At 49.0% G+C, this 26,184-nt stretch overlaps 1 protein-coding gene across 1 annotated transcript in view; it reads right to left on the bottom strand.

The window, feature by feature from the left end:
- The window catches only part of FAM78B (family with sequence similarity 78 member B), an 80,765-nt gene extending 74,306 nt beyond the window's left edge, over positions 1-6,459 (bottom strand). The window contains exon 1 of the mRNA XM_060644422.3: positions 5,735-6,459. Within this exon, the coding sequence (XP_060500405.1) occupies positions 5,735-5,997 (263 nt within the window). The 5' untranslated portion in view covers positions 5,998-6,459. The remainder of the gene's footprint in view (positions 1-5,734) is intronic.
- Between the last annotated feature and the right edge of the window lie 19,725 nt (positions 6,460-26,184).

Genomic DNA, 26,184 nt, shown 5'->3' with positions numbered 1-26,184 from the left:
TGGGGAGCAGTTCCAGCTACTTCCAGATCATGCCCCCCCACCCCCATCCAGTGATGAAACAGGAATGGGGGATGGTTGTTGGTGCAATGGCCTGGGGACTTATCAGATGCCTAAAGGAGGCACCTCTACGACCAGTGAGAGCCACCCGCAAAGCCATACTGCACACGCAGGCAGCACGCAGCTGTGAACAAGAAGGGGCGTGCTAGCTTTGGGGGAAATGACGCTAAATGCTAAAGTACCCAGGTCCTGAGAGTCAGGCCACGAGTCAGCGATGCAGGTGACGTGCTAGGACAAGGTCTCTATGTTACCTCTCCTCGGGCAGGCCCTGGATGCCACTTTATCACAGGTGACAGGAAAGTGAGGCTTCCGCGTTTGCTGAGCGTGACTCGTGGTGCACAGATTACTGCACAGAGACAGAGGAAGCGACAGACAGAAGCCCTGCTCTGAGACGCAGTGGATCTGCTGGGGCAAAGGCAGGATGAAATGACACAAAAGCAAAGTGGCATTAAACTGTGTCCGTGCTAAGTGACGGCACGTATGTCTAGAGTTCAAGAGCTTGGTAGGGTTAGCCTTGGGTTTACTATGAACAGCTGACTTTGAAGACAGACAGGATTTGTTGAAGGTGACATAGCCTCACTGAGGTCAGAAAAAAATGGCTCATTTATTTTTTTCAAATGTTTATGGAGTATCTGCTAGGAGCTATGTACTCTTCACGGGAAGAGAATGGATACAGTATCTACTTTCAAGAGGCAGTAGAAGGGTCAGGTGTTAGATAAGTATACAATTACATTCTCGCTAACTGAAACAAGTAAAAGAATAGTGTCTCAAAGAGACCAGAAGAACCTGAATTTAAACTGTGAAATCAGAGTGGCTTCTGAGGAGGTACCAGCTTAGACGTGACTGAGAAGTAGGAATCTTCTAGAGAAGGGTGAGCAACCAGAGGACATCAGACACAAGAGCGGCACAGGCAAAGTTCTGAATTGGGGTGAAGCTGGGTTTTTTGAAGAAATGGAAACAGTCCAACGTGGCTTGAGGACAGACCTTCAGAGACCAGGGAAGAGGCTGTCCCTTGAATTTGGATACAAATTCAAACTGTATTCTGACCGCAATGAATTTATCAGTAAAAAAGTTTAAGCAGGAAAGCGGTAACATTTACGTTTCAAAAGTATCACTTGGCTCCTGGGTGGGGAAGAGACTGGAGGTGGGGGGTGGGGGCAAGAATGGAGGTGGCAAGTTTGTCTAGAAATCCTCTGTTGGAGCAGATGATAGCTGCCGGTGACCTGTCCTATGAGGGTATGCGTGGATGCAGATAGGTGGCCGGATTACAGAGCTATCTCGGAGATGGGACCAGCAGGGTTTGATGATGGACTGGACATGTGGGAGGATATCTAGGGTGACACACAGACGTTTCAGCCTGAGCAGCTCAGGGGCTGGTCTTTACCATGATGGGGGAAAGACTGTGGAGGTGCAGATTTGGGGAGGAGGGAGCTATAGTGGCAATCAAGAGTTCTGGTTTGGGGGTGCCTGGGTGGCTCAGCTGGTTGAGCGCCCAACTCTAGACACTGGCTCAGGTCGTGATCTCGCCATTGTGGGATTGAGACCCACGTTGGGCTCTGTGCTGAGTGTGGAGCCTGCTTGAGATTCTCTGTCTCCCTCTCTCAAAAGAAATAAACATTAAAAAAAAAAAAAAAAAAGAGGTCCACTTTGGAGCCATTAAATTTGAGATGTCTTTGAGACAGCCGAGTGGAAACTACATAAACACACACACCTATACCACAGGTGACTGCATATCACACAGAGGCTGCCGTTGGGATGGATAAAATTACCAGGGAGAGGATCAGATGAGTAACGTCCTGATGAACGGTACTTCGAGTAAGACAGAGAAACAGCTAGAAAAACGGCATAAAGCTAAAAGATGGGGGTGATTCAAGATGGAGGAAGCTGTCATTGCTGAAAAAGCAAGTGTCTCTCAACGGTGTCTCCTGTATTGGTCACACGGACGTCACAAACTGAGCAAGAACGATTCTGCGATGGATGGACGCATGAACAGATGACCAAGGTGGGTTAGTGGAGTCAAATTCTCATTAACGTTGGCTCTGAAGAAAGAGTAGAGTAGAGAGACAGGCAGGAGTGAGCTACGATCTCCTAAAAAAGTTTCACCCGGGCTGACCAGAGCTCCCTTACAGCTCGGAAGATGCCTCACATGGGGCTCCGAGAGAGTGGGGAGGGCTGCTGCTGGCTCTCGCCCCGCACTCCGGCTTCACCTCGTCCGTCCTTGACACATGAACCCCATTCTTTGTTCAAACCTCACTCAGGAAACCTCTTGGGTGCCGCGCTCTAGCATTCAAAGCTGTTCCATCACAAAGATTTTTGTGTCCCTCTTGGAAAGCTCCCACATGGTCTGAAGGAGGTGGGAAGAGCCTCCCGACACTCTGTCTTGGCTCCGATGACCTGACCTCAACCTTCTCTTCCGGGTCACACCGTTCTAGGCCTTCCCGGACAGACCCCAGCCTGCTTTCGGACCTCGTCTCCCACTGCTCTCCGACCTGACAGCTCCCCTTCCCCCAGCCTACTTATGCCCCCTTAGAACAACTTCTTTTTTCCTGACTCCATGTATTTGCTGTTCGTCCCCCTTAAGAATTAGCACCACCCCCTCCCCCCCATCTAGGTGAACCTGATCCATTTCTCACATCCAGCTCCAGTCCTTCTGCCTCCAGAACATGCTGCCTGCTTTCCCAACCCCGTCTCCAGCATTTCTCCGACACCCTGGGGAACACTCCTTCCTACTGAGGAACAGTGAAGTTGCCTGCTGGTCCTTTGGCGCCCTTACCTGGGAGGCGCTCGGTAAATATTTGTTTACTGATGGGACGACTGAGAAAAGCCAGAGGCCTTTCATCCCCAAAAGAGGAAGGCTTGCAGCTGTCTCCCCAGGGCTGCATCGGCAGCATTCACCAGGGCCCAGGAGACATAAATAGGGGACATAAGTATTCCCCAGCCTGGGTTCTATGTGGTCGTGGGAGGACATTCCAAGTCACATGTGTTCAAGTTCAAACGATGCTCTGGCCATCAGTATCATCAACGATTTCAAATGCTCCTTCAGAAACCGACTCCTTCCTGGAAATGCTGAAACCCTAAACCACAAAAGCCCATGTTTGCTTTTTAAGCCTGTCACTAGAAGTTTCTTGCCATTTTCAATTGTGGATTTCCTCTGGCAGTCCCTTTTATAATGTCGAAAAGGCAGCTTTCTAAGCTAAACCCTCTGATCATATCATGCTTCGTGGAACAACAGCATTGCACAGGGGTGAAAATTCAGCCTGCGGTGTTCTCCGCTCACCCCCCCCCCCGCCCCCAACTCAAGACACTGGCTAAAGCAGATAACTAATAGGCTGTGATGACATTCATGCAACATGAGGTCCCATTAAAAAGTCTGCACTGGCTAAGTTTTCAGGTCATAAACATTTTGTGGAGATCGGTTCAATCAAATCTGGGCTCCAAAGTATCCTTAAACACACAGCAATTGCTGCGACCACGAAGACAGGTAGACTCTGGGCACAGATCTACAATAACAGGCTTCATGATTTCTTGGGGACACTCCTGCTCCCCTGCAGCAAGATGACCACCAAGAATCTTAAAATACTGATAGCGGCAGTTTAAAAGCAAAACTTTTCCCCAAGCCCCAAAGGCAAGAATTCAGTCAGATAAGGTCGGGGGAATATGTGTCCCTCAGACCCAACCCCAGCTCATCTCCATCACAGTTGGTTCCGTGGTGGGCACACCCTCCCACTGATCCAAGGAAGTTCAACTACTATGTCTGTTTATAGCTCAACTTGGCTCTTCCTGAGGCAGAATATATTTTCTTTTATGGAAAGAAATTATTTGTTTGTTGGCTTTTGATATACTGATTCACGAGAGATATGAGCAACAGAGAGGTTTGGCTGTGCGGTCTGGGGAAAAGTGAGGCTGTTTCTGTTCAGTCCCTCCCAGCCTCCTCTACAGAGGCCCCAGACTGCAGTGACTGCCCCCTGCCCCGACCCCCGCCAAGGAGCACACTGCCATCAGAGCCGGGCCAGGGAGACAAAAGGGAAAGCCTCTGCTTGGTCTGGGGCTTGCTCTGACTTTGCTGGAAACAGTTTCTACAAAAGCCACTTTAAGAGACCCGTGTGTTCAGATATAATCATCCTTTTGAGGGTGTGTCTGGTTTTAAACGGCATGATCCACCTAAAATAATATGGCCCCCACCCCCATTTCTTACATCCAGCTGTCTTCCAGAAAGATAAGAACACACACCGAGCAGAGGCATTACAGGAAGAAACTAGGCTCTCACCCATCATCACTAGGAATGAGCTCTCTCCAGCACTGAGATCCCGTGCTTAAAGAGAAAAGTTCGAACTCTTTGAGGCGAAGGTGAGGGGAACAAAACGACCTGTCAAAATTTCTTTTAGCACCCACGACTAGTGTTAATTTACATGCTCTCGGAATGCAAGAAAAAGCCTGCCAACTGCCACTGAAAGGATAGTTTGACCTTTCGAAATAGAAACACGCTCGCCCCATATCAACATTCAGGAGATGAACCTTGGAAGTTCTAGAGTCTTCGGGTGATAAATGGCACGAGGCCCAATTTCCAGGAAAGGGTTTCTCTACAGCCTGCAGGTAGGTAGGGTGCTCTGGACCAACACCGCAACACAGGTAGAAGGCAGGCCCCCAAACCGTTAGCCGCTGCAGCCGCCCACTGCTCAGACTCTGCTCCTGCAAGGGAGCTGGCAGGGAGGTTGAGAAAACCGAGTAACTAAAAAGTCTTGGACGCGAGGGCCCGCAGCCTGCGCTGCTGGGGCAGGCTGTGGGCTCCTGGCCGCGGCGCTGGGTCTCCCCGTAGCCGCCCAGCCCCGCGCGCACCGAGCGGCGCTGCTGAAGGAAGTTGGAGAGCTCCCAGCTCGCCGGCAGGATTCGCCGGTGGGCGCCGGGGAATCCCTTCCAGCGCCGCAGTTAGTGAGTGGAGTAAGGACGGACCCTGGACGGCCAAGGGACCTGCGCTTCGCAGGAGCACAAGGAAAACACCGCGCCACGCCAGCCCCAGGCTGCTCGCACAAGGTGCTCCTCACCGCCGCACACCTCGTCCAGAGGGCGCCGAGCCGGAGAGGCGGCTCGGCCGGGTCTGCGGCTCCGAATGTTAACGCCGGCAGGCTCCCCGGACTGGGGCGCAAGGTTTCAAACCCAACGATCGAGGCAACCAAAGGCAGAACCAGCGAGTCCCGCTCGGACGCCCGGGACCTTCTCCTCCAAGCCCGCTCGGGCTTTTCCACAGGACGCGCGGCACAGCCCGTGCGCCCCCGGCACTCCACTCCGCTCCTCTCTCCACAGGTCCCCCCAAACTCTTCCCGGGAAGCCCCCACCAAGCCCAGACGGCGCCCCGAAACTCCCAGGGCACTCGCCAGCCACCCCGACGCCCGTCTCTCGAACCCTCCTCGTCGTGTTCTCGCCGCCCCGCACCGTCCTCCTCGCGTTCACGGGGAGTCAGAAGCAAACCACCAGAAAATGCCTTCGCGAGGAGCCTCCCTACACCCGCCCTGTCACTGAAACAAAAGCGCAGGGAGGAGGGAGGTGGAAGAGGAGGCGGGAGGAAGGTTTAGAAAGAGGATGGGGAGAGCGCTAAGAAGGAGCTGAGCGGGAGGGTCGGGGTGGGGAGGAGAGACGGGGCCAGGGACCCGGCTCCGGCACCGCGCCGCCGGTCGCTTACATGCCCAGGTCGCTGTAGGTGTTGAAGAACTCCATCTGGTTGCACGCCTGGATCCAGCCCACCACCCAGGTCTCGTGGCGGGGGATGGGGGGCATGACCACGCGGGCCGAGGCTTTGAAGTAGGGGGTCTTGTAGCGCAGGACGATGGGCGAGGTCTCCTCGATGCGCGTGGGGCACTGGTCGATGGTGGCGCACACATCGTACACCACGATGTTCTCGCGCCGGATCCGCGCCTTGCAGGTGATGCTTTGGATACAGCCCATCCTGCCGCCCGGCGCCGGCGCGGCGCGGCGTGGGGCAGCGCGGGGGCCCGCGCGGGCAGCCGGGGGCGCCCGTCACGCCGGCATGGCGACGCGCCGCCCGCTCCCGGTCCGGCTCAGCTCGCGCCTGGGAGCGGGGAGCCGCCGCCGGGCATCCTCCGGGGAAGCCCCCTCCTCCGGCCGCCGCGCGGGGTCCCCGCCGCCCCGACGCCCGCCCGCCGGCCCCCGCCCACGCCCGCCCCCTCTCTCCGGCAGGGCGCGCGGAGCGTGCGCTCCTAGGAGGCGGCGGGCGCCCCCGCCGAGGGCAGGGGGGGGAGCGGCGCTGCGCGGAGCGGTGCCCACCCGGGGCCGGAGCCCCCCGCCCCTCGCCGGAGAGGAGGAGGAGGCGGCGGCGGCGGCGGCGGCATGGAGCCGGGGGAGGGCGGCGGCGGCGGCGGCGGCGGCGGCGGCGGCGGCGGCAGCGCCCGGTCTGTCTGCCTCCGCGGCTGCAGCAGCAGCAGCAGCAGCAGCCGCCGCCGCCGCCGCCGCTGCATGAACCTCTGCACCGCGGCTGCCCCCCGCGTGCAGCGCACCCAGCGGCGGGCGAGCGGGCGGCCCGAGCGGCAGGCGGAGGCGGCGGCGGCGGCGGCGGCGGCGGCGGCGGCGGCGGCGGCGGCGGCAGCGGAGACCCGCGCGGCCGCCGGCCCCGCCCCGCACTCCCCTGCCCGGCCGCTGGGGGCTGGGGGGCGCCAGGGGGCTGCGACCGCGGGTGGAGGGCGCCTCGCGCGGGGCGGCCCGGGACGTGATCCGCGGAGGAGCCTGGCTGTACGCCATGAGTTTTGTCCCTCTCCGGCTGCCGTCCGGGTGGCGGGGGGGGGGGGGGGGGGGCGGCGGTGATGTGTAGGGTGGGGGGTGTTTAAAGGGCCGCGGGCGCCGGGGTGGGGCCCTGCACGTGGGGCCGGCGCGGGGCGGGGCTGCGGGAGGTGGCGCCCGGGTGGGCGTGGGGGCTGGGGGGTCGGGCCGGGCCCGGGTGGGGCCGAGGAGGGCGCCGCGCTCCCGAGCCTGGTGGGAAGCCGGCGGTGACGGTCTGGGGCAGCCGAGGGGCAGGGGAGCAGCTGTATCCCGGGCTGGTGGGGTGTTTGTAACGCGGTCTGTTAGATCGGAGTTGGGCTGGAGCTCCCCGAGGACCCTACCTTGAGGAGGCCTCCCGGAGTGGCTCGAAAGGCGGTGGATTTACTACGGCTTTGCCCGACTGGGTTTGCTCTGGAAGCTTTTCTTTCCACCACCCTGTGTAGGGAGGGCGCCCAGAGAAACCTTCCGTGCCCCAACACCACGTCACCAAAATGCCTGGAGTTTTTGGTTGTAGCGCGAGCTGAGCTTTTTACTCATCGCCTGCCTTCGTCCAAATCTTTTCCTTCTTAGAAAATGCTCTTTCAACAAAATCCCACACACTGGGGAATTAGAGCAGTGGTGGACTTACCCTAACTAAACACCGCGTTTTGAATGTAGCTGCATCCTAGAGACAGGTTGTGCCTAGCACGACCATCTAGCTGGATTAGAGTGCTTAGCGGCCTTCCCGAGGTTACCCAAGGTAACCTGTGACCTGCTAAGTACAAGGGGAACTTGAGAACGTTTTTGGAACCAGGCTGGATTTAAATAGTAACTGCTTAATGATACAAGTCCGGGACACCGGTGTGTAGTAAGCCATCTACCTGATGGAAAGCCTGGAATCTCAGGGGCCGGTTCTTGTCTTTGCTTCTCCAGAGCCCAGCACGAACGGGCTGACCTGACAGTTGTCTGTGAATGAATGAAGGCGTAAACAAAGAACAGCCTCACCCTAATTGTCCTGTGGAAACCGCCACCACGGATATTGGACACCGTGTGCAGTCGGACCCAAGTCGTGCATTGTGGTCTCGTGTGCCAAACGGAAAACAATATTTAGCAAATGCTGTTGCTCTTACGGGGCATCTTTTTTACATTTAAAAGCCAATAGCTTCCCTTTACGTATTTCTTCTGTGACCATTGAACATTTGCAGGATCCGGTGCCCAAGTGTGAAACACTCGCCTGGGATGATGGTCTTTATTAGCTAGGACAGATGTGATGAGTAAAAGTCAGTTGAGATCCAAAAGCATTCTTCATCCTTGTTTTAACTTTTCTGGCGCCTTGATTCACTTTATGGTTACCAAAAGAGCAGTTTTTGCCCTTTGATGACGTGCTTCTGTCATTTTCCCACGTAGCTACAGATCTCAATCACTGGTCCTTTCATTCAGGAAACACTGACAGACTTCCTGGCAGGAGCCAAGCATTGTGCTAAGTGCTAGGATTCAAAGATGAGCGGGAGCCCATGGGTCACCGAAGATAAACCTGCTAGCAAGTCGTTAGTGCAAACTGCGACACGTGCTTTTAATAGTGGCGTGTGTCCTGTGCTGGGGGGAGCCCAGATAGGATGGCCACTGAGAGATGTACAGGAGGCTCTCTTGGAGTAGTGGCATTTGAATGGGATCCTGAAGATAGTGATAGAGCTCTCCGAGAGGAGGAGTTTTCAGGCAGCGTAGGGCAAGACTTGGGCAAATCCAAAATGCGTTGAGGTATGAAAGAACACAGCATGTTCAGGGAGATAAACAGTTCCCAGTCAAAGCGTTTTTCAGGGTTATGTGCAGACCATGGGCATCTGAGTCACTGGCCAGGAACTGCTTATTGACAGGACCCTATCTTGATCTTAAGTGGAAGCCATTGAGTGCAAAATTTGCATTTTGAGAAAAATTACTCTATCCTTTCGGAGGATAGGGCAAGAACAGTTTAGAGGCAGGGTGTCAGGGTATTGTGATAACAGATGATTTGGCCCTGAGCTAGGGCAGTGCCATGGGGCCAGAAGAGGCCTGGCTGCATTTGAGAGTCATTTAAGAGGTAAAATCGATTTACTTGGTAACTGATTAGATGTTGGAGAGAGAGTCTGGCCAACTCCGAATTTCCTGGCTTCAGCAATAAATACATTAGATCCTAATAGTCAGAACAAGAAGACAGAATTGAAAGCAGATTGAGGTTGTATATCGTCATGCTAAGTTTGAGGTACTTGGAGGGTATTTTGGGGAAGGGGCCAGAGTTTGAGTTTCCATGGTTATTAGGTTCCAGGAAATAGAGCAAGAGAAAAGCACTCAATTGGGGGGAATTTAGTTAATCTTTGTTGGCTTGAGTTACTTGTCAGGCTGCAATTTTGTGGATAATATCATCTTCTGGTAGCACAAGCTAAACCTTCATAAACAGGGCAGAGCAGTGGTAACCTTCTCCAAAGTCTAGGGAAGGCATGTAAAGGAGAGTATACCTTCTTTCCAAACTACAAATGAGGCCTCGTGATATCCAGCAGAGTGCCAGTAAAATACAACTCATTATTCACAGACCTGGACCCCTGACATTCTCAAAGAGTTCATCCATGACCTTCATGAGTCTCCAAAATCATGAATGTCACCATGACTTATCATTTCCACTACAAAAAGCAGCAAAGTGTGAAAAATGTAAGGGATCCTTTTAGACTCTTAATGGTTCTATAAATATGGGACCAAGGTAATTTCTAAAGCGACTTAAATAAATTTTGCCATTAAAATAAACTCCTTACTTCATTAGCTCTGTACCTTATTAACTCCATATATTAACTCCATATTTCCCTGGCTCTGCAAAGGAAAAAAAAAAAAGTCACAATAGAATTACTACACAGATGTCAAGGAGAAGAGAAGGGCTAAGTTGTGCCAGGACATGAATGCCAGGTGTTGGGCGTGGTCCATTCACGAGCTAAGTGGCTGGCAAGTCCTCTCTGGCCTTGTACCAGGCCATTCAAGTTTGTGGCCCAACAATTGCCTCATGACAGGGACCTTTCGGATCACTCAGCGGAGACTATTTTCATCCACAAATATTCAGTCTTCAAGTGCCAACCAACCACTCCATGTAGCACGAGGGCAAATCCTCAGAAGCACCATAATGTCTCTGTGCTGTTCTTCCAAGTTCCTCTTTCTCTCTTGACACGGTGAGTGTCCCCACCCCTTTAGCATCAGCTCCCTGCCTCTCTTAGCACATTCCGTGCTGTTCCGGAAGGTGGATCACTCGCACCGATCTCCTTCAATAAGCTCTTCACCCCTCTAGAGAATGTACCATCATGCCCGGTGGCCCAGCCTTGTGCCTGCCACCCAGGAGCTGCTCAGTAAATGTTAGAATGTTTGAAATTATCTTTTTAGGATGATAAAACATTGTTTCACATAACCTAACTATGAGCTTTGTCTCCCTACCTCCAGCAAGCATAAATTTTGACCCTAATTCTTTCTGCACGGTCCTTCTTTGCCATCCCGCTCATTCCTCCCAACGTGCCTCCTTGGTGTTCAGTGATGCCCTTTGTCTCTGAGCAGTACACCATCTCCAGGGGTATCCATTCCATTCTAGGCACCAAGAAAGGGAAAAACTTCAATGACGAGACCTTGATGACAATCATTCCTTGTGAATAACCTCATTCGAGTTTATTCTCGGGGCACAGCACAAATGCTCCTTTGTACGTCCTGCTTTTGATGGTCTCGTGCATGACAGAGACCCTCAGTTCGCCAAGTTCAAGCCCCAGAGCACACTCCCCAGGATGCTGGCCTCTGCACCTCCTTTGCAGTCCATTCCCTCAGCCTCTGCTGACCCCACGCTCAGGCTTTCCAGAGGCAGGGCGATCTCTGACTTTATTTTTTCCTATTGGTGGTCAAGTGTGCTTTTTAGAAACTCTGGGTTACCAGGGCCTATTTTCTATTTGACCTTGGCAAGGGTTTTCAGAAACTGTAGAACAGACTACCACATATTGTTGAGGAGTTGCCTCTGGAGCTGGTAAAAATGGACGTGGATTTCTACCTAGCTTCGATGCCCTGAAGACAGGCAAGAGGGCAAATGAATCCTCAAGCCCTAAGAGTTCAGGGTTAAAGAGACGACTCTGCTCTTTGGCTGTGAGCAACCTCCTACCACCAGTTCAAGTCAGAGTAATCAATTTCTCTTCCAGGCCACGCTAGGCTCAACCTGAAGTGGACCGTGGCCATAGACTCTTTGCAGAAGGCATTCGGCCCCAAGATATGGCAACTGCTTCACGTGGCCGGTAACAGTCAAGCCTTTCCTACCAGCCTCACATTACCTTGGGCTACAAAGACTGTGAAGAAGGATGCTGTAGTTCCCCAGCTGTCCTGTTGAAGGGCACTCATACCTGTCTCTGTCACGTTCAGAGTCCTTTTCCCAATTCTTACCTGTAGGGTTTAACTCTCTCCCCTTCTTTTAATCCCACAATTCTGCAATCATGATTGCCCTCCCAGCTTCTCTGACTCCTCTTGCTTCCCCACCACCCCACCACCCCAAGTGTCTCTCCTCACCCTACCTGAACTCCCTCGGGGCATTTACCCATGCTATTGGCTGTATTATTTTCCATGGATGTCTCCCAAGTTGGTGCCTCCAGCCTAAGCATTTCCTCAATTCAAGGCCAGCACATCCATCTGACCACTAGATGTTTCCATTTAGAAGTACTGCCATCTTCTTCATTTCAGTGAATTGACACCTTTCTCCCTGCAAGCCAGTGTCTCCTCCTGACTACCCCATTTCTGCCTGAAGGTTCCTCTGTCTCTGTCTTGGCCACTCATTCACACACCAAGGGGGAACAAATTCTGGGGAGCCTGGGTGGCTCAGTCAGTTGAGTGCCCCACTTTGGCTCAGGTCATGATCTGGTGGTTCATGGGTTTGAACCCGCATTGGGCTCCACACTGGGCTTCTCGCTCCCTCCTCTTTCTCCGGCCCTCCCTCACTGGTGCTTTCTCGCTCTCTCAAAATAAATAAATAAACTTAAAAATAAAAGTAAACTTGAAAAACAACCCTCATGACTCTCCCTATCGTAGAAACTTTCAGCGTCTTCTTGTTACCATCAGATTCACCACAAATCTCGCCGGTTGGTGTTGAAGTGCTCCAGGAGGGCACCTCAGGCAGCCTTTCTAGCTGTCTTTCCCTCTGCTTCCAACAGACCCTGGGCCTTGGCCTGAGCGGACAACTCACCATTCCCTCCACAGGCCTCCACCCTCTCCACTTCTCTGTTTTTGTTTAAGCTCAGTCCAAATCCGCCCCCCCCCCCACCCATGACAATGATAATGATGGCAACCATGTATGTGTAAATGGTTCCTTACATGAGTCTGTGAGGTGATACTCTTACCTCCTTTGCCAATGGTGGTACAAAGAGAATGAGGGACTAGCTCAAGGTCACGTTGGTAAGTGGCTGGGCCAACACTCAGATCTCCGTCTGACCACGCACTGTGACCCCTCTGACTCATCAAAACTGTGAGCACTTCAGTCAGAAATGATCCTTTTCACTCCTGGACTCCTACTCACAACATACACTGGACACTGAGTAAGTGACACATGAATGAGTAGAATAACAGGATTTTATAATGGCTTCATAGAAAGAGCAAAGGAGAAGGAAGAGTCGAGGATAAAGGTAAGATTTTTAGGCTAATCACTTAGAATGATAATACTATTTTCTAAGTGAATCACATGAAAAGAGGAAGAGAGTTTGGTGGGTTGGGGGCTCTCAACAGGATATCCATGTATTCAAGTAGGGAAGTCACTGATGGAACCATCTTGTTTGAGTTGCCATTTTAGAAAGTATAGCTTTAGTGAAATTCCTTCTTTCTCTCATTTCACCCTCCTTCCCTTTTTCTCCCTTCCCTTTCTGCCTTTACTTTCTTCCAGAAATATCATCGAGCCTTTTCTTGGTATTACAATGCTGCTTGGAGACAGTGAGGCATATGAGATACTCCATCCTATTCCATGAATACATTTTCATCATCTTGAGTTTGTGTCTCACATTTAATTCGACTTGGTGTCCTCAGTTGTAAGCACAGTGCTTGGTACATTGTAAATGCTCAAGTGATGCTGAGTAACAGCCTGGTGAGGAGGAAGAGAAAGGACATTTCAGGTTGAGACCAGTGCCTCTCAAATTATACATACAGACCACCTGAGGATCTTGATGAAATGCAGATTCTGATTCAGTAGATCTGGGTGGGCCTGAGACACCGCACCCGTGGTGAGTTTCTAAGTTCTCGTTACTTGAACTGTGGTCTGAGGACTAGCTGCACTGGCATCCAAGTTCACGAAGCATGAGCACGATAGAGAGGATGGTGTGTAGGGGGCCGAGCAAAGTTTAGCGTGGCAGGACATAGCACATGGGGATGTGGGTAGGGGCGTTGAGGAAGTCAGAAAGGGAAGCTGGGACCAGGGTGTGCAGCTCCCAGGGTCTACATGAGGCCAGGAGAGGTACAGTGCAAAGCTAATGCAGTCGAGTCAGACATACTCGGGTTCTAACCTCAGTTTGGACGAGAACTAGGTGTATACTTTCAATGTCCCTTAGCTTCATTTTCTGTGTCTATCAAATGAGAATAAGCAGAAGACAATGTCTACTTCATAGGGGTGCTGTGAACATTAATTAAATGTAAATCTCCTGGGGTGCTTGGGTGGCTCAGTTGGTTAAGCATCTGACTCTTGGTTTCAGCTCAGCTCACGATCTCACAGTTCGTGAGTTCGAACCCTGCATCGGGATCTGCACAGACGGTCCGGACCCTGCTTGGGATTCTTGGTATCCCTCTCTGTCTGCCCCCCTCTCTCTTTCTGAATATAAATAAATAAACATTTTTAAAAATTAAAAAATGTAAATCTCCTTAATGCCATGCCCAGGGCATGGTAGGTGTTCAGCAAATGGCAGTGAGCATCACCACCGTTATAGAGGATGCCAGAGTCAACCGGGGCAGACAGATAAAACACAGTCCCTGCCTGTGGGAACTTCCAGGCAAGACGATCATCAGTGTGGATGGGTCTCCTGGCTATAGCCTCTCGTGTTCTGTTTTGGTTTTACAACTGGAGGCGATGGGCTGTAAACTGGTTACACAGCTTGAGGCCTCAGGCGGGATTGCCACTTGCCGGTAGACCCAGGTCAGTGAACACTCAGCAAAAGGCAGTCACCTCTGGATTTGCTTTGGCCTCAGTCACCTTTCTTCTAGACGCCTTTCCTTCTTCTCCCTTCTTACCTCACCACCGGGTTATCCTGCCAAGGCACCCGCTCATCTTGGATGAGGTGTGTTTCATTGTGATTCCTCTGCGTGGGTGAGAGAGTGGGGTTGCGATCTAGGGTGCAGGGACGACGTTTCAACGCCAGTGTGTATGCACAGGTGCTCTTTCGCACCAGGGCTGGCTGCTCTCTGGCTCTCGCGCGGTGTGGAGGACAGAGCCACCGCTTCTCCGCAAGTTCACTGCTGCCCTTCGTCTGTCTCCACCACCACCATCCAATCTGCATCGTCTAGAGCACTGGTCTCCAAACTCATCTCCACTGGAGCAGAGAAAGAAAATAATAGCATTTCTGTTTTCTGCTTTTCCTGTTAAAATCTCTATTTTTGTGTATGTTGTATTAAAGAATGTATCAGTATTTGGTGCTCACATAAGTCATTTATAAATAAGTAAACAAGCAAGCCTACTTGGCAACGATTGATCGAGACCATTGCAACTTCTTCTAGCTGGCTTCCTGGTCTCAATCTCTCCTTTTACATTACACTGAGAATTATCTTTCTGAAACACTCTGGTCACTGTTTACTGGCCTGTCTGAAGCCATTCATTCATTCATTTATTGTTTCATTCATTCATTTATGCATTCACTCATGTGCTGAGCAAATGCCATCTGTCAGGCATCGTATGCGGGAGCTATAAAGGTACCATGATGTTATGCTTCTCCGCGAGACGAAGAAGACTTTGAAGTCTGGCCCCTTCCCACCCCACCGCATAACCTCCCGGCTCCCCCCTCACACAGAGCCACATTGAGGCCCACACGGTTTCCATCCCATGTTCTTTTCACTGTCACGTCCCACAAACAGGCCAGCTCCATGAGGCAGGGCTCTTTGCCTTTTTGTTCACTGATGGATCCCAAATGCTTAGCATGGTACCTGGACTACGGTAGGCACCTAATAAATATTTATCAAATGCACTTGCCTTTTCTCTTGTGCAGGTGCCACTCACACAGCCAACTCATCCCTCAGCGCTCAACCTAAATGCTCAACCCCTTCAGCAGTGCTTTTGGCCTCCCAGGCCCAGGGAAGGCTCAATATCGTGCATCTGTAAGGCCCCTGGACCTCTTCCTCACAGCCCTTATCACGATAGCCATTAATTAATCATTTCTGTGATCATTTAATTATGATCACTGTTCCTTGCTAGATTATAAGCTCCATTAGTGTGGGAACTTATTGCTGTTTGGGGTGGGAGAGAGATCCCCGAACTCTGCCTTGGTTTCCGAATCCTGTCCCTTGCTCGCAGACTTCCATCACGCGGCCTGCCTTGTCACTGCTCCTGGAACTGGCCTGGCTCCGCCCCCTGCTGGGATGCATCCGTCACTCTGGTGTGGAGGCCAGGCCTTCCTGACACCGAGCTGTACTCATGGGACCAGACACATTTCTCTGAGCACCTGCTTTGGGATTTTCATGTTAAGCTCCAAGTCCCACCCCTCCTGGATTGCACCAACCAGTTTGTGGTGTGGACATGCGTCTGGAGATACAGCAGGAGGTTGTGAGGAGCTTATGTGTGGATCCCCGGGGACTGATTGCTAAAGGAGCTCTAGTGTGTGCTGTATTTACTCAGAAAATTCAACCTGGGCCTCAGTCCAGGCTAAATAAATGCAACACGAGGGCACAAATCTTTGTGAGCATTTACCATCGGAATGAGTACTTATATTTATTACTGCTGGAAACTATTGATTTATGAATGGAAAGCAAGTCCAAATCACATTATAATAAAGGGAATGAGCAGTTTAGGAAGAAAACAATACCAAAAGGAAAGAGAAAGCCTGAGAATCCCTTTAAATTGGGTATTATGTTTACAGGAATAGAAACTAATTCTATCTGTATCACCCAGTAAGTACCACACACAGTGGAAGCAAAATAACATTAGTGTTTACACTTCCTGAGGCAGTTGGCAACACCCACAATCCTGTAGCAACAGACACAGGCATCTAGCAGGCCACACATCATAATTTCATTTCACAACCCCCCACCCCCACCCCCAGCACCCGCCACAGAGCTGGGTGGAGAGGACCACACTGTTTCCCTAAAATGTTCGAAGTACAATTGATTGTATCTTAAAATAGGCCCATGGCCTGGCACGGGGAGCTTTATTGGAAAGTTATGTCTCGGAGGCTTTGTGTCTTTCAGGTAATGGAAGATGGGAAGTGATATCAACTCGCTAACCTTGGGCAGGTCACAGAAAGCCTTTGAGCCTCAGTTTCCTTGTTTGTATTTGTAATTCAAAGAGACAATCTTCATGGCTCTCTCCAGATTTTGTCCTGGTTTTGTTCTGGGAAATACCTTGATAAACTGCTTGGGGTGGAAGATGAGAATTCCACGATGAGGAGCTTGAGACCTGGTAAAAAGATGTTAGGTGGTTCTCCCACAGAAATGAAAGTGAATTGGGGGGATGGGAAGAGAAGACAGGGAGGAGAGGGTGGATGGCCTACCAAGCGGGGAAGGGAGAACAGGGAAATCTAATATCCAGTTTTCAAAAGGTTTGTATTAATTTTCATGTAAAAGACCCTCTCTTCTGTGTCCCCAAATCTTTAACAAAGTTTTCTTTATTTACGAAGACTCTGTGTGTGTGTGTGTCTGTGTGTGCGTGCACGTAAATTAAAGAGTAAGGCTGAGTTCCACGTCTGGGGCAATTACAGGGCAGACAACTGTATGAGTTATTGTGGAGAGCAAGAGTTGAGAAGTGTCGTGAAGGCAGCGACAGAGGAGGCTTCGAGGGCACAAACCTCCTAGAACGGCAGAAATCTTGGAAAAGTGAATGGATTCTCTGAGGGCATGGGTTACGCATTTGAGCCAATGCAGTCCTTCCTTCTCAAGGAGAAGGGAAACCTGAGTATGCCAGGTCAAATGCAAAATGGTGCCAATAAATGAGACACAAGGGCAGAAATCTTTGAGAGCACTTACCATTGGAATAAGCCAGTGCTCCTATTCTTGCTGGAAACCGCCCTGCCCTGCTAATCTTAGGTGGTTGTTAAGGGTTGAAGAGTGTCATCAGTCAGAGAGTGTGAAGAGCTTTGCCAGTGCCTGATATCATTATCACTACTACTATTTTAGAGGCTTTCAGCCCTCTCTGTGTGTGTCCCTAGACTTTGTGACTCAATTTCCAATCTGCAAAGCACGACACGAAGATTATTGTTTGTTCTTCTTGGTCGTTGAAGATCGAGAGCCATCCCTCAGGAGAGCACCTTTGTAAGCATGCTACGGCAGTAACCAAGATGAATGTAAAACTGAATAATTCTGCAGAGGTATAAGGAGATTACACAATTGTTTCCTCAAAGAGGAAGAAATTAAAATACCACATGAAACAGATGAAAAAATGATCGGTCGGAAGGAATTCAGCTCCTCTTTTAGACAGAGAGTAATGGGACCTGAAAAGGGGGGATATGGAGGAAATTCTCAAGGTAAGGAGTAGAGGTAAAAGCACAAGAGATTTTATGTACATTACCCAAGTTGCACGGGGACGTGTACACAACCGAGCAGAATACGTAAGGTTGAAGGTATATGAGCAGACGTGGTAGAAACCAAAAAACAGACTGGGGGGATCAGTGTGAGGAGGTATGTGTCACACGTAAATAGAGGGGTCACTCTCGGGCACATTAGACTGGCCAGAGACCCCCCCAACACTTCCAAGATGGAAGATGCCACGGCCGTGGAGCCAGTGGACTGTGTCTGGGTTATTAGGTGATTCCTAAGATGTAAAATGGGGAAGCCCACTGGGCTATTGGCTGTACCTACTTACATTCAATTCTTTTTTTTTTTTTAAGTTTATTCATTTATTTTGAGAGAGAGAAAGAGGGAGAGAGGGGAGGGGGTTACCGGGGGGCAGAGCAGAAAGAGAGGGAGAGAGCTAGGGTCCTAAGCAGACCAAGCCCAATGCAGGGCTCGATCCCATGAACTGTGAGATCATGACCTGAGTCAAAATCAAGAGTGGACACTTAACCGACCGAGCTATGTAGACATCCCTATTTTCAACTCAAACGTATTCTCTTTCCCATTTTTGTTAGTGTTCTGACTGAGTGCTTTGGTAGAGGTGAGTGCAATGCCTAGAAGGTCTAGAGGTCAAGGGGTAGCCAGGGTTGCTACTAGGCTGGGGAAACCTTAGCCTGCAGTGGAAGTTATCCGGAGGGCAGGCAGTTCAGAACTCCAGATGGGATGCCTGCAGTCCAGCACAAAGACCCAACTGATTTTCACTTCCTTCAGGCAGGGGTGGGCAACTGTGGCATATGGGGTATCGTGAGCCACCTGGGAGTGGATCTCACTGCTCTGCCACTGTCTCACACCATAATGTTGGGTAACTATTTATTTCTCCTCAGCATCAGTTTCCTCATGGAAAAGTAGGATTAATCCCATCTTCCTTATTGCCCTCAAAAAGAATATCGTATGTGTAAATGCTTCAGCATGCCAATTAGATGATGTAATTTTGAGTGGAAAGATGATGTGTTTCTTTTTGGACCGCTTCCAATCTCTGAGGCTCATTTCTTCCTTGTAGATTAGTTCCCTCTGTCCCGCAGAACACGAGACTGTATCTCAAGTGACTATCAACTACTCTCTCTTAAAGTGCCAATTGATCAGTAATTTATGAAGGGTCTCCCACATGGCAGGCGCTGTGCTAGGCATTGAAGATTCAAAGAAGAATTGGACACCATTTCTTGCTCTGATGGAACTCATAGTCTGGGAGGAAAGTAAGAATTATAAGAGAAGGTGAAATCCTGTAAGACAGGTCTCATTGGAGTGCTGCAGAGAGAGATAGGGAGATGGGGAAGAAGAGCCTGAGGCTGGAGGGAAAGGTTTCTCAGAGCACAAGCAGAGATCTGCTCTAGGATCTGCTCTAGGGTGAGTAAGTGTCCCCAGGAACAAGGCTAGGGAAGACAGTGTTTGCAGAGGAAAGGCATGAGCAAAGGCATGAGCACATGGAGGTACTTTATATATTTAGGAAATGGAGAGAAGTCCGATGCAGACAAATTCTGAGTGAAGAGTGAAATGGGGTGGAAGATGACATAGGATGGGATGCTGGAGACCAAGTCTATCAAAGGGATTGGGAGCAGGTTGGAAAAGCAATGGAACATCGAACCGTAATAGCTTTCCTGGGTTAAGCCGTATCTGGTCATGAGGACTTATCTTCTTTATATGTTGTCAGAGTAGATTTGCTTAACTTTGCTAAGGACGTCTAGTGCTGATACTCTGTGGTTTACTGTAATGGCATTGTCTAGTTTTGATATCAAGATAACACGGGCTTCATAGGATGCATTGGAAGCATTCTCTGTTTGTACGACTTTTCTATTGTTGCTGAACTAATAAGCCCAGTTTTATTGGCTTAAAACAAGGAAAATTTGTGAATCTTTCAGTTCTGGAGGTCAGAAGTCTACAGTGAATCTTACTGGGCTAAAATCAACATGTTGGCAGGGCTGACTTCCTTCTGGGGGCTCTAGGGAGAGTCAGTTTCCTTGCCTTTTACGCTGCATTCTTTGGCTCACGGCCCCGCCTTCCTTCTTCAAAGCCATCAGTATAGCATCTTTCAATCCCTTATTTCAACTCTCCTGCCTCTCTCTTTCACTTGCAAGGACTCTTGTGATTACATTGGGCCCACTAGGATAATGCAGGGTAATCTCTCCATCTCAAGATTCGCAGTTTCGTCACATCTACAAAGTTCCTTTTGCCATGTGAGGTGACACATCTATTGGTTTCAGGGATTAGGACATGGGCATCTGTGGAAACCATTATTCTGCTTACCATACTCTTCTTTAATTTTTTGGAAGAGTTTGTGTAGAATTGGTATTATTTCTTCCTTAAATGTTTGGTAGAATTTTCCAGAGAAGTTTTCGGGGCCTGGGGTTCCTTCGTGGAAAGATTTTTGGTTACAAAATCCATCTTTAGTAGCTTTAAGACAGTTCAGGTTATCTAATTTTTGGTAGAGCTTTGGTAGATTATGCGTTTTAAGAAATTTGCAACATGTCATCTAAGTTGCTGAATTTGTTGGCACAAAGTCGTTTATAATACTCCTTGTTATCTTTTTTTCTCAAGCTTTTATTTAAATTCCAGTTAGTGAACATACACTGTAATATTAGTTTCAGGTGTACGATTTAGTAATTCATCACTTCCATACAATACCCAGTGCTCATCACAAGTGCCCTCCTTAACCCATCACCCTGCCCCCTTCCTCTCCAGCAACCCCCACTTTGGTCTCTAGTTAATAGTCTGTTTCCTGGTTTGCCTCTATTTTTTTTTTTTTAATTCTATAGGATCTGTTGTGATATCTACTCTTTCATTCTGATATTGGTCATTTGGGCCTTCTCTTTTTTTTAATTCATGATCAATGTGTGTAGAGGTTTATAAATTTTATTGACATTCTCAAAGAATTGGCTTTTGGTTTCCTTGATTTTGTCTACTGTTATTCTTTTTAAAATTTTATTGATTTAGACTGTTATAATGATTTCCTTTCTTCTTACACGAGGTTTAATTTAATTGTTTCTAATTTCTTAAGGTTATTGGTTTGAGGCCTTTCTTCTTTTCTAACATGTGTTTAATGCTATCCATTTTTCTCTTACTACTGTTTTCACTGTATCTCATAAACTTTGATATGTTGGGATTTGTCTTATTTCCATTCAAAATACTTTACATTGTCCCTCGTGATTTCTTCTTTGACCCATGGTTTACTTATAGGTGTGTTATTTAATTTACAAATAGGGAGTTCTAGGTTGATGGGTTTTTCTTTCAGTACTTTAAAGATGTTGCTATACTTTCTTCTGGTTTGCGTTGTTTCCAAAGACATATTTCTTGTTATTATCTTTGTTCCTCTGAGAGGAACTGAGCCACCCAGGCGCCCCAAAAATCTGTCTGTTTTTAAGATTTTTGTTTTATCATGGGTTTTAAGCAATCTGATTATGATATACCTTGGTATACTTTTTTGACAATGTTTGCTCTTTTGAATTTCTTGGGTCTGTGTCTATAGTTTTCATCAAATATGGAAAAAAGATCTCTTTGCTACTTCCTCAAATATTTTTCTCTACATCCTTTTCCTCTTTCCTTTTCCTCTCTTTTAGGGCCACCAATTACATATATGTTAGGCTGCTTGAAGTTATTCATATTTTGTGCACTTTTTCTGATGTTTTTTCACCATACAGCTTGTTTTGAATATTTCTAGGATTATTGCTATTGCTACTCACTAATCTTATCTTCTACTGTGTCTAATCTGCTCTTAATGCTAATACCTTCCATTGTATTTTTCCATCTTAGATGTTTTTCCCATCTGTAAAAGTTCGATTTGGATCTTTTAAAAATATCTTTCACATCTCTCTTTATCATGCTTATGATTTCCACTATCTTCTTTTTTTTCTTACATTTTATTTATTTTTGAGAGAGAGAGAGAGACAGAGCACAAGTGGGGGAGGGGCAGAGAGAGGGAGACACAGAATCCGAAGCAGGCTCCAGGCTCCGAGCTGTCCGCACAGAGCCTGATGCGGGGCTCGAACCCACAAACTGTGAGATCATTACCTGAGCTGAAGTCAGTTGCTTAACCAATTGAGCCACCCAGGCGCCCCATTTTCCACTATCTTCTTGAGTATATACAGTGTATTTACAATGTCTTTCCTTAATGATTCTTTCATCTGTACCATTTGTGGACCCGTTTCTATTGGTTGATTTTTTTTCCTCATGAGACATCATACATATTTTCTTATTTGCATGTCTAATAACTTTTCATTGGATGCTAAGCACTTTGCATTTTATGCTTTTGGGTGCTGAATTTTTGGTACTCCCTTACAGGCTTTTGTGCGTTGTTTGGGATGCAGTTAAGAAAAACCAAACAAAACAATGTGGTCCTTTTGAGGCTTGCTTTGAACTTTGCTGAGCGATACCAGCCAATCTTTTGTTTGGAGGTAACCTGGCAATTCTCTTTTGAATACGCTTTCTGATACCTCAAATATTTCAGGTTTCTCCACTCTAATTGTTGCAAATGACTCCCAGCTCTGTGTGAGCTTTGGGAATCGTTTCTCCTGGTCTTTTCTGCTGGGTCTTTCTTCTGCCTCAGCTAGTTTCCTCACATGTAAGCACTAATCAGTATTCACCCGAATATTCCAAAGGAACCTTCTGCAGATCTCTGCAGTTTTCTGTCTGTGCAGGTCTGTTTTCACTAATGCTTTGCTAAGGTGCACGTGAACTCTAGGTGCCTTGGGTTCCCCAGACTCCCAACTCCACCTCCCAACTCAGGAAGACTCTTTGCCTGGGTCTCCTCTCTCTGTTCTGTGTTCTGGAAACTCAGACATTAATCTGGGACACCACAGGGCTTCTTTTGTTTGTTCCTTCTCTCCCAGGGAACCCTGTCCTTTATTGCCTGTTGTCCAATGTCCGAAACCTGTCATTCCATACACTTAATCCAGGTTTTTTTTTTAGCTGTTTATTTCGTCTTATTTGGAAGTGAAGGTAGATATAAGATAACTTAAACTGAGATTGCTTAAAGACTTGGCTTTGAAGAAGACTCAGATCCCAAAGATTGGCACATGGTCATGAAAACCTGGCGCGTGGACACCTGCAGTGTGATAAGGAGTGAGGGACCAACCTCAATATGCCGGAAAGTCTGCATAATTGGTTCCACTCTGCCTCAGATCAGAAGTCCACTCTCTACCCTTTTTGGTTTTAATTTTTTTTTTTTTGACATTTATTTATTTTTGAGACAGAGACAGAGTATGAACAGGGGAGGGGCAGAGAGAGAGGGAGACACAGAATCGGTAGCAGGCTCCGGGCTCTGAGCCGTCAGCCCAGAGCCCGACCCGGGGCTCGAACTCACGGACCGCGAGATCGTGACCCGAGCCGAAGTTGGACGCTCAACCGACTGAGCCACGCAGGCGCCCCTCTCTACCCTTCTTAAAGTTCTACTGGAGCAAGATACAGAAGCCCCCGTTATCGCTGGGGGCTGGCGCATTGACCTTACCCTTAATTCTAGTGAACTCACTTGCCCTAATCTGCTGGAAATTGCTGAAGGCAGCAGGCAGTGTTGGGCCTGGGCCCCTGGTCACAGTGGATTTGCCTGGCTTTCTTGAAGACCATTCCTGCCTGTGTTTCCAGGGAAACAGGCCATAACCCCATGGGGCCTCCTAACACCACAACACTGAAACTCAAGACTGAGAAGTGAAGCCATCCGCCGAGGGCCTCACTTCTGCCCCTTGGGATCATGACTAACTCTGTGGCAGAGTTGTGATAAATGACTTTCTCTCCTTCCGGTAATTCAGCTTTCCTGGGTGGAGCGGCCCTGCTGGGGTAAGGAATGAGTCGGGCAGCCCCCTGGGCTGCAGGGGAACTGGCAGCTTGGATGGTTGAGTGTCCCTGAGCGTTCCTCTTGGAAAAGACAGATTGAAACAGAGTTATCAGTAGGTTAAGCCTCTCCCGCAGGCTTAGAATCCTCATTTCAAAGACTAAATGGCCTAGAAGGTCCTTTTCTTATGTCTCCTTGGAACTCAGTACTTTTTCCTTCTGGTTTCATTTTTTTTTTTTGAGGCAGTGTCCATAGAAACCAATGTCAAGTAGGTACAGCCAGGGTGGCCCTGCCCAAGAAGGCTCTTACCTCCCGGAATGACGAATGAAGGCCTCTTTCCCAGGACAAACTGCGATTGTTCCCATGAGGATGACAGGTTACCACAGTGATGACAAACATCAGATGTCATCTCTGTGCACTTTGCATAGAAGGCCCTGTGACTACAGGGCATGAGCATATGTGTGTCCAGTACGTCTGCTAAAGCAGCTGGGGTGCACAACACGGTCGGGACACACAGTAGGTGCCTAGACGTACTCACCGAATGAGGAAGCACAGAGAGTTCTATCGTTGTTATGGGCTTGGACACAGACACATTTGTGAGCCCGTCCTGGGTTCGCGGCACCAACGACGCGGCACACAAAACGGAAAATGACACCTCACGTGCCACAGGGAGTTTTCCAGCCTGGGGGGGTGGGGGTGGGGGGGAAGAAAAACTATAGTACAAAGTAGAAGTCTACCAAAGCAGTGATTCACAAGCCCCAGGAGGAAGAGATCACTTAATTCCAGCTTCTTCTTCCAAAGGTAGCCCTCTGGACCTAATGTTTGTCTGCTTCCTACTCACATGTTTTAAAAAATCCCTCTTACGTTTGGGGGATTTTCTGCAACACAAGCCGCCCCTCCCCAAGGGAAGAGCCTGGCCCTGGCTTTCCCAGACTGCCTTGCGGCCGGGCCTCGTTCATAGATGCAAGTTCTGAAGATCAGATACGCTGCCCGGAGACTTCAGTTAGGAAAACAGCGGACTGAGGAAGCAGACGCTGGAAACTGCTTTCTGTTGAGGGAGGCTATGGGGCACTTGGCTCCTGGGGGCAGCAGAGCTCGGCGCTTCCAGCACCCAAGGTCAAGGGTGTGAACTGTGTGCTGTCACGGCCCCACCCCACCCCCCCGCCCCGTGAGATCTCCTCAGAAAGCCATCCACAGTGTGGTCCTCGTGTTGACTTCAGTCGTGGGGCCACCAGACCTGCCCTTCCAGCCCTCCTGGAGATTTTTCTGAGCTGCTCAGTATCTTTTAATAAGTTCTTTTCCTACTTATGTCAGCCGAAGGGGGGGTTCTGTTGTGTGTCCCTGGAACCCTGGCTGAAAAACCTAGAGCCAGCATTTCCTGCTCACGAGAATGCAAACAGGACTCACCTGTTCTGTCACTCAGGGACTACGGTCCTAACAGTAGCTGGGGCAGAGTGAGCGAGCAGGTCCTAAACTACCCTTGAAGGAGTGAGCACAAATCTCACCTCTGGAAGCTTCCTTGCAATGTCTGCACCCCAAAGATACTGTTAAAAACGAAATTCAGCTGAGTAAATTAGAAGATCTAATTGGCTTTATTAAGCAATTCATGAATTGGGCAGCGTCCCATCCAGCAAGTAGAAAGATGCTTCTACAAAATAGAAGGTCTTTACAGGCAGGAGGGTGGGGCAGGAAGTTATCAGCTAAAGAGAGAGAGAGAGAGAGGGAAAGAGAGAGAGGAGAAGGATTGTTTCAGGCCCTGACATCTTCTTTTGGGGGTAAGGAAACATCAGAATTTCTTTTTTCTTTCTTCTTCTTCTTCTTTTTTTTTTTTTTTTTTTTTTTTTTTTTGGCTATGGATAAAATACAATTAAAAAAAATTTTTTTAATTGAAGTTTGGTTGACACACAGCAGCAAGATTTTTTATGTTATTTTTTCATGCAGGTTACCTCACTAGGGCTAACTTTCTGAAATTTTCTGATTAACTTTTAAAAGGTCACATCCCTGGGGAGGTCAAAACTGTAATTAAGTCTTGGTTTGCTTCTGTTGGGGCATATGACACCATTCTGGGCTGGTTTCTTTCTTTCTTTCTTTCTTTCTTTTCTTTTTAAAAATTATTTAATTAATTAATTTATTTTGAATATTTTTTAATGTTATTTAAACATTAAAATATTGAGAGAGAGAGAGACACAGAGTGCAAGCAGGGGAGAGGCAGAGAGAGGGAGACACAGAATCCAAAGCAGGCTCCAGCCTCCAAGGCGTCACCACAGAGTCCAACGCGGGGCTGGAACCCATGAACCATGAGATCATGACCTGAGCTGAAGTCAGATGCTCAGCCGACTGAGCCACCCAGGCGCCCCTCTTTTTTTTTTTTTTTTAAAAACAAACAATACTGGGAACGAAGCCCTTCTGCCCGCATCACCCACTTTGGGTTAGTATAGCTGGATGTACAAGCTGGAGATGTGTGGTTGTCCCAGACCCTTCCTCTGTCTCATCTCCCAGTGACAAACTTTTAGAATCTGACCTCGCTGTTATTGCTTAAATCACTGTGCCTCTCTCCGTCTCCACCGCTGCTTTCCCAGCTTGGATCTTCATCCACTATTATTGTCTCCCCGTTCAGTTCCCTGCCTCCAGCACCTTCACCTTTCAGACCACATTTAATCAAGTCAATCCTCCTCTCTAGGGTAAAACCCCTCAATGGCTCCCTATGACTGGTCGACTAATGCCCAAGCTCTCTTGTGATCTTGCCCCCAGAAAACTGGTTTTAAACTCACTTTCTGCTACTCTCTTGTCACCTCCTATGTCTAGCCACCCACCAGTCTCCAAACACCAGGTGCTCATAACTGCATCTTCCATGCACTACT

The sequence above is a fragment of the Panthera onca genome, chromosome F1 (genome assembly GCF_046562875.1).
Source record: "Panthera onca isolate mPanOnc1 chromosome F1, mPanOnc1 haplotype 2, whole genome shotgun sequence".
NCBI lineage: Eukaryota > Metazoa > Chordata > Mammalia > Carnivora > Felidae > Panthera > Panthera onca.
The sequence above is the reverse complement of the archived record's forward strand: the minus strand, read 5'-3'. Positions and strand labels throughout refer to the sequence as shown.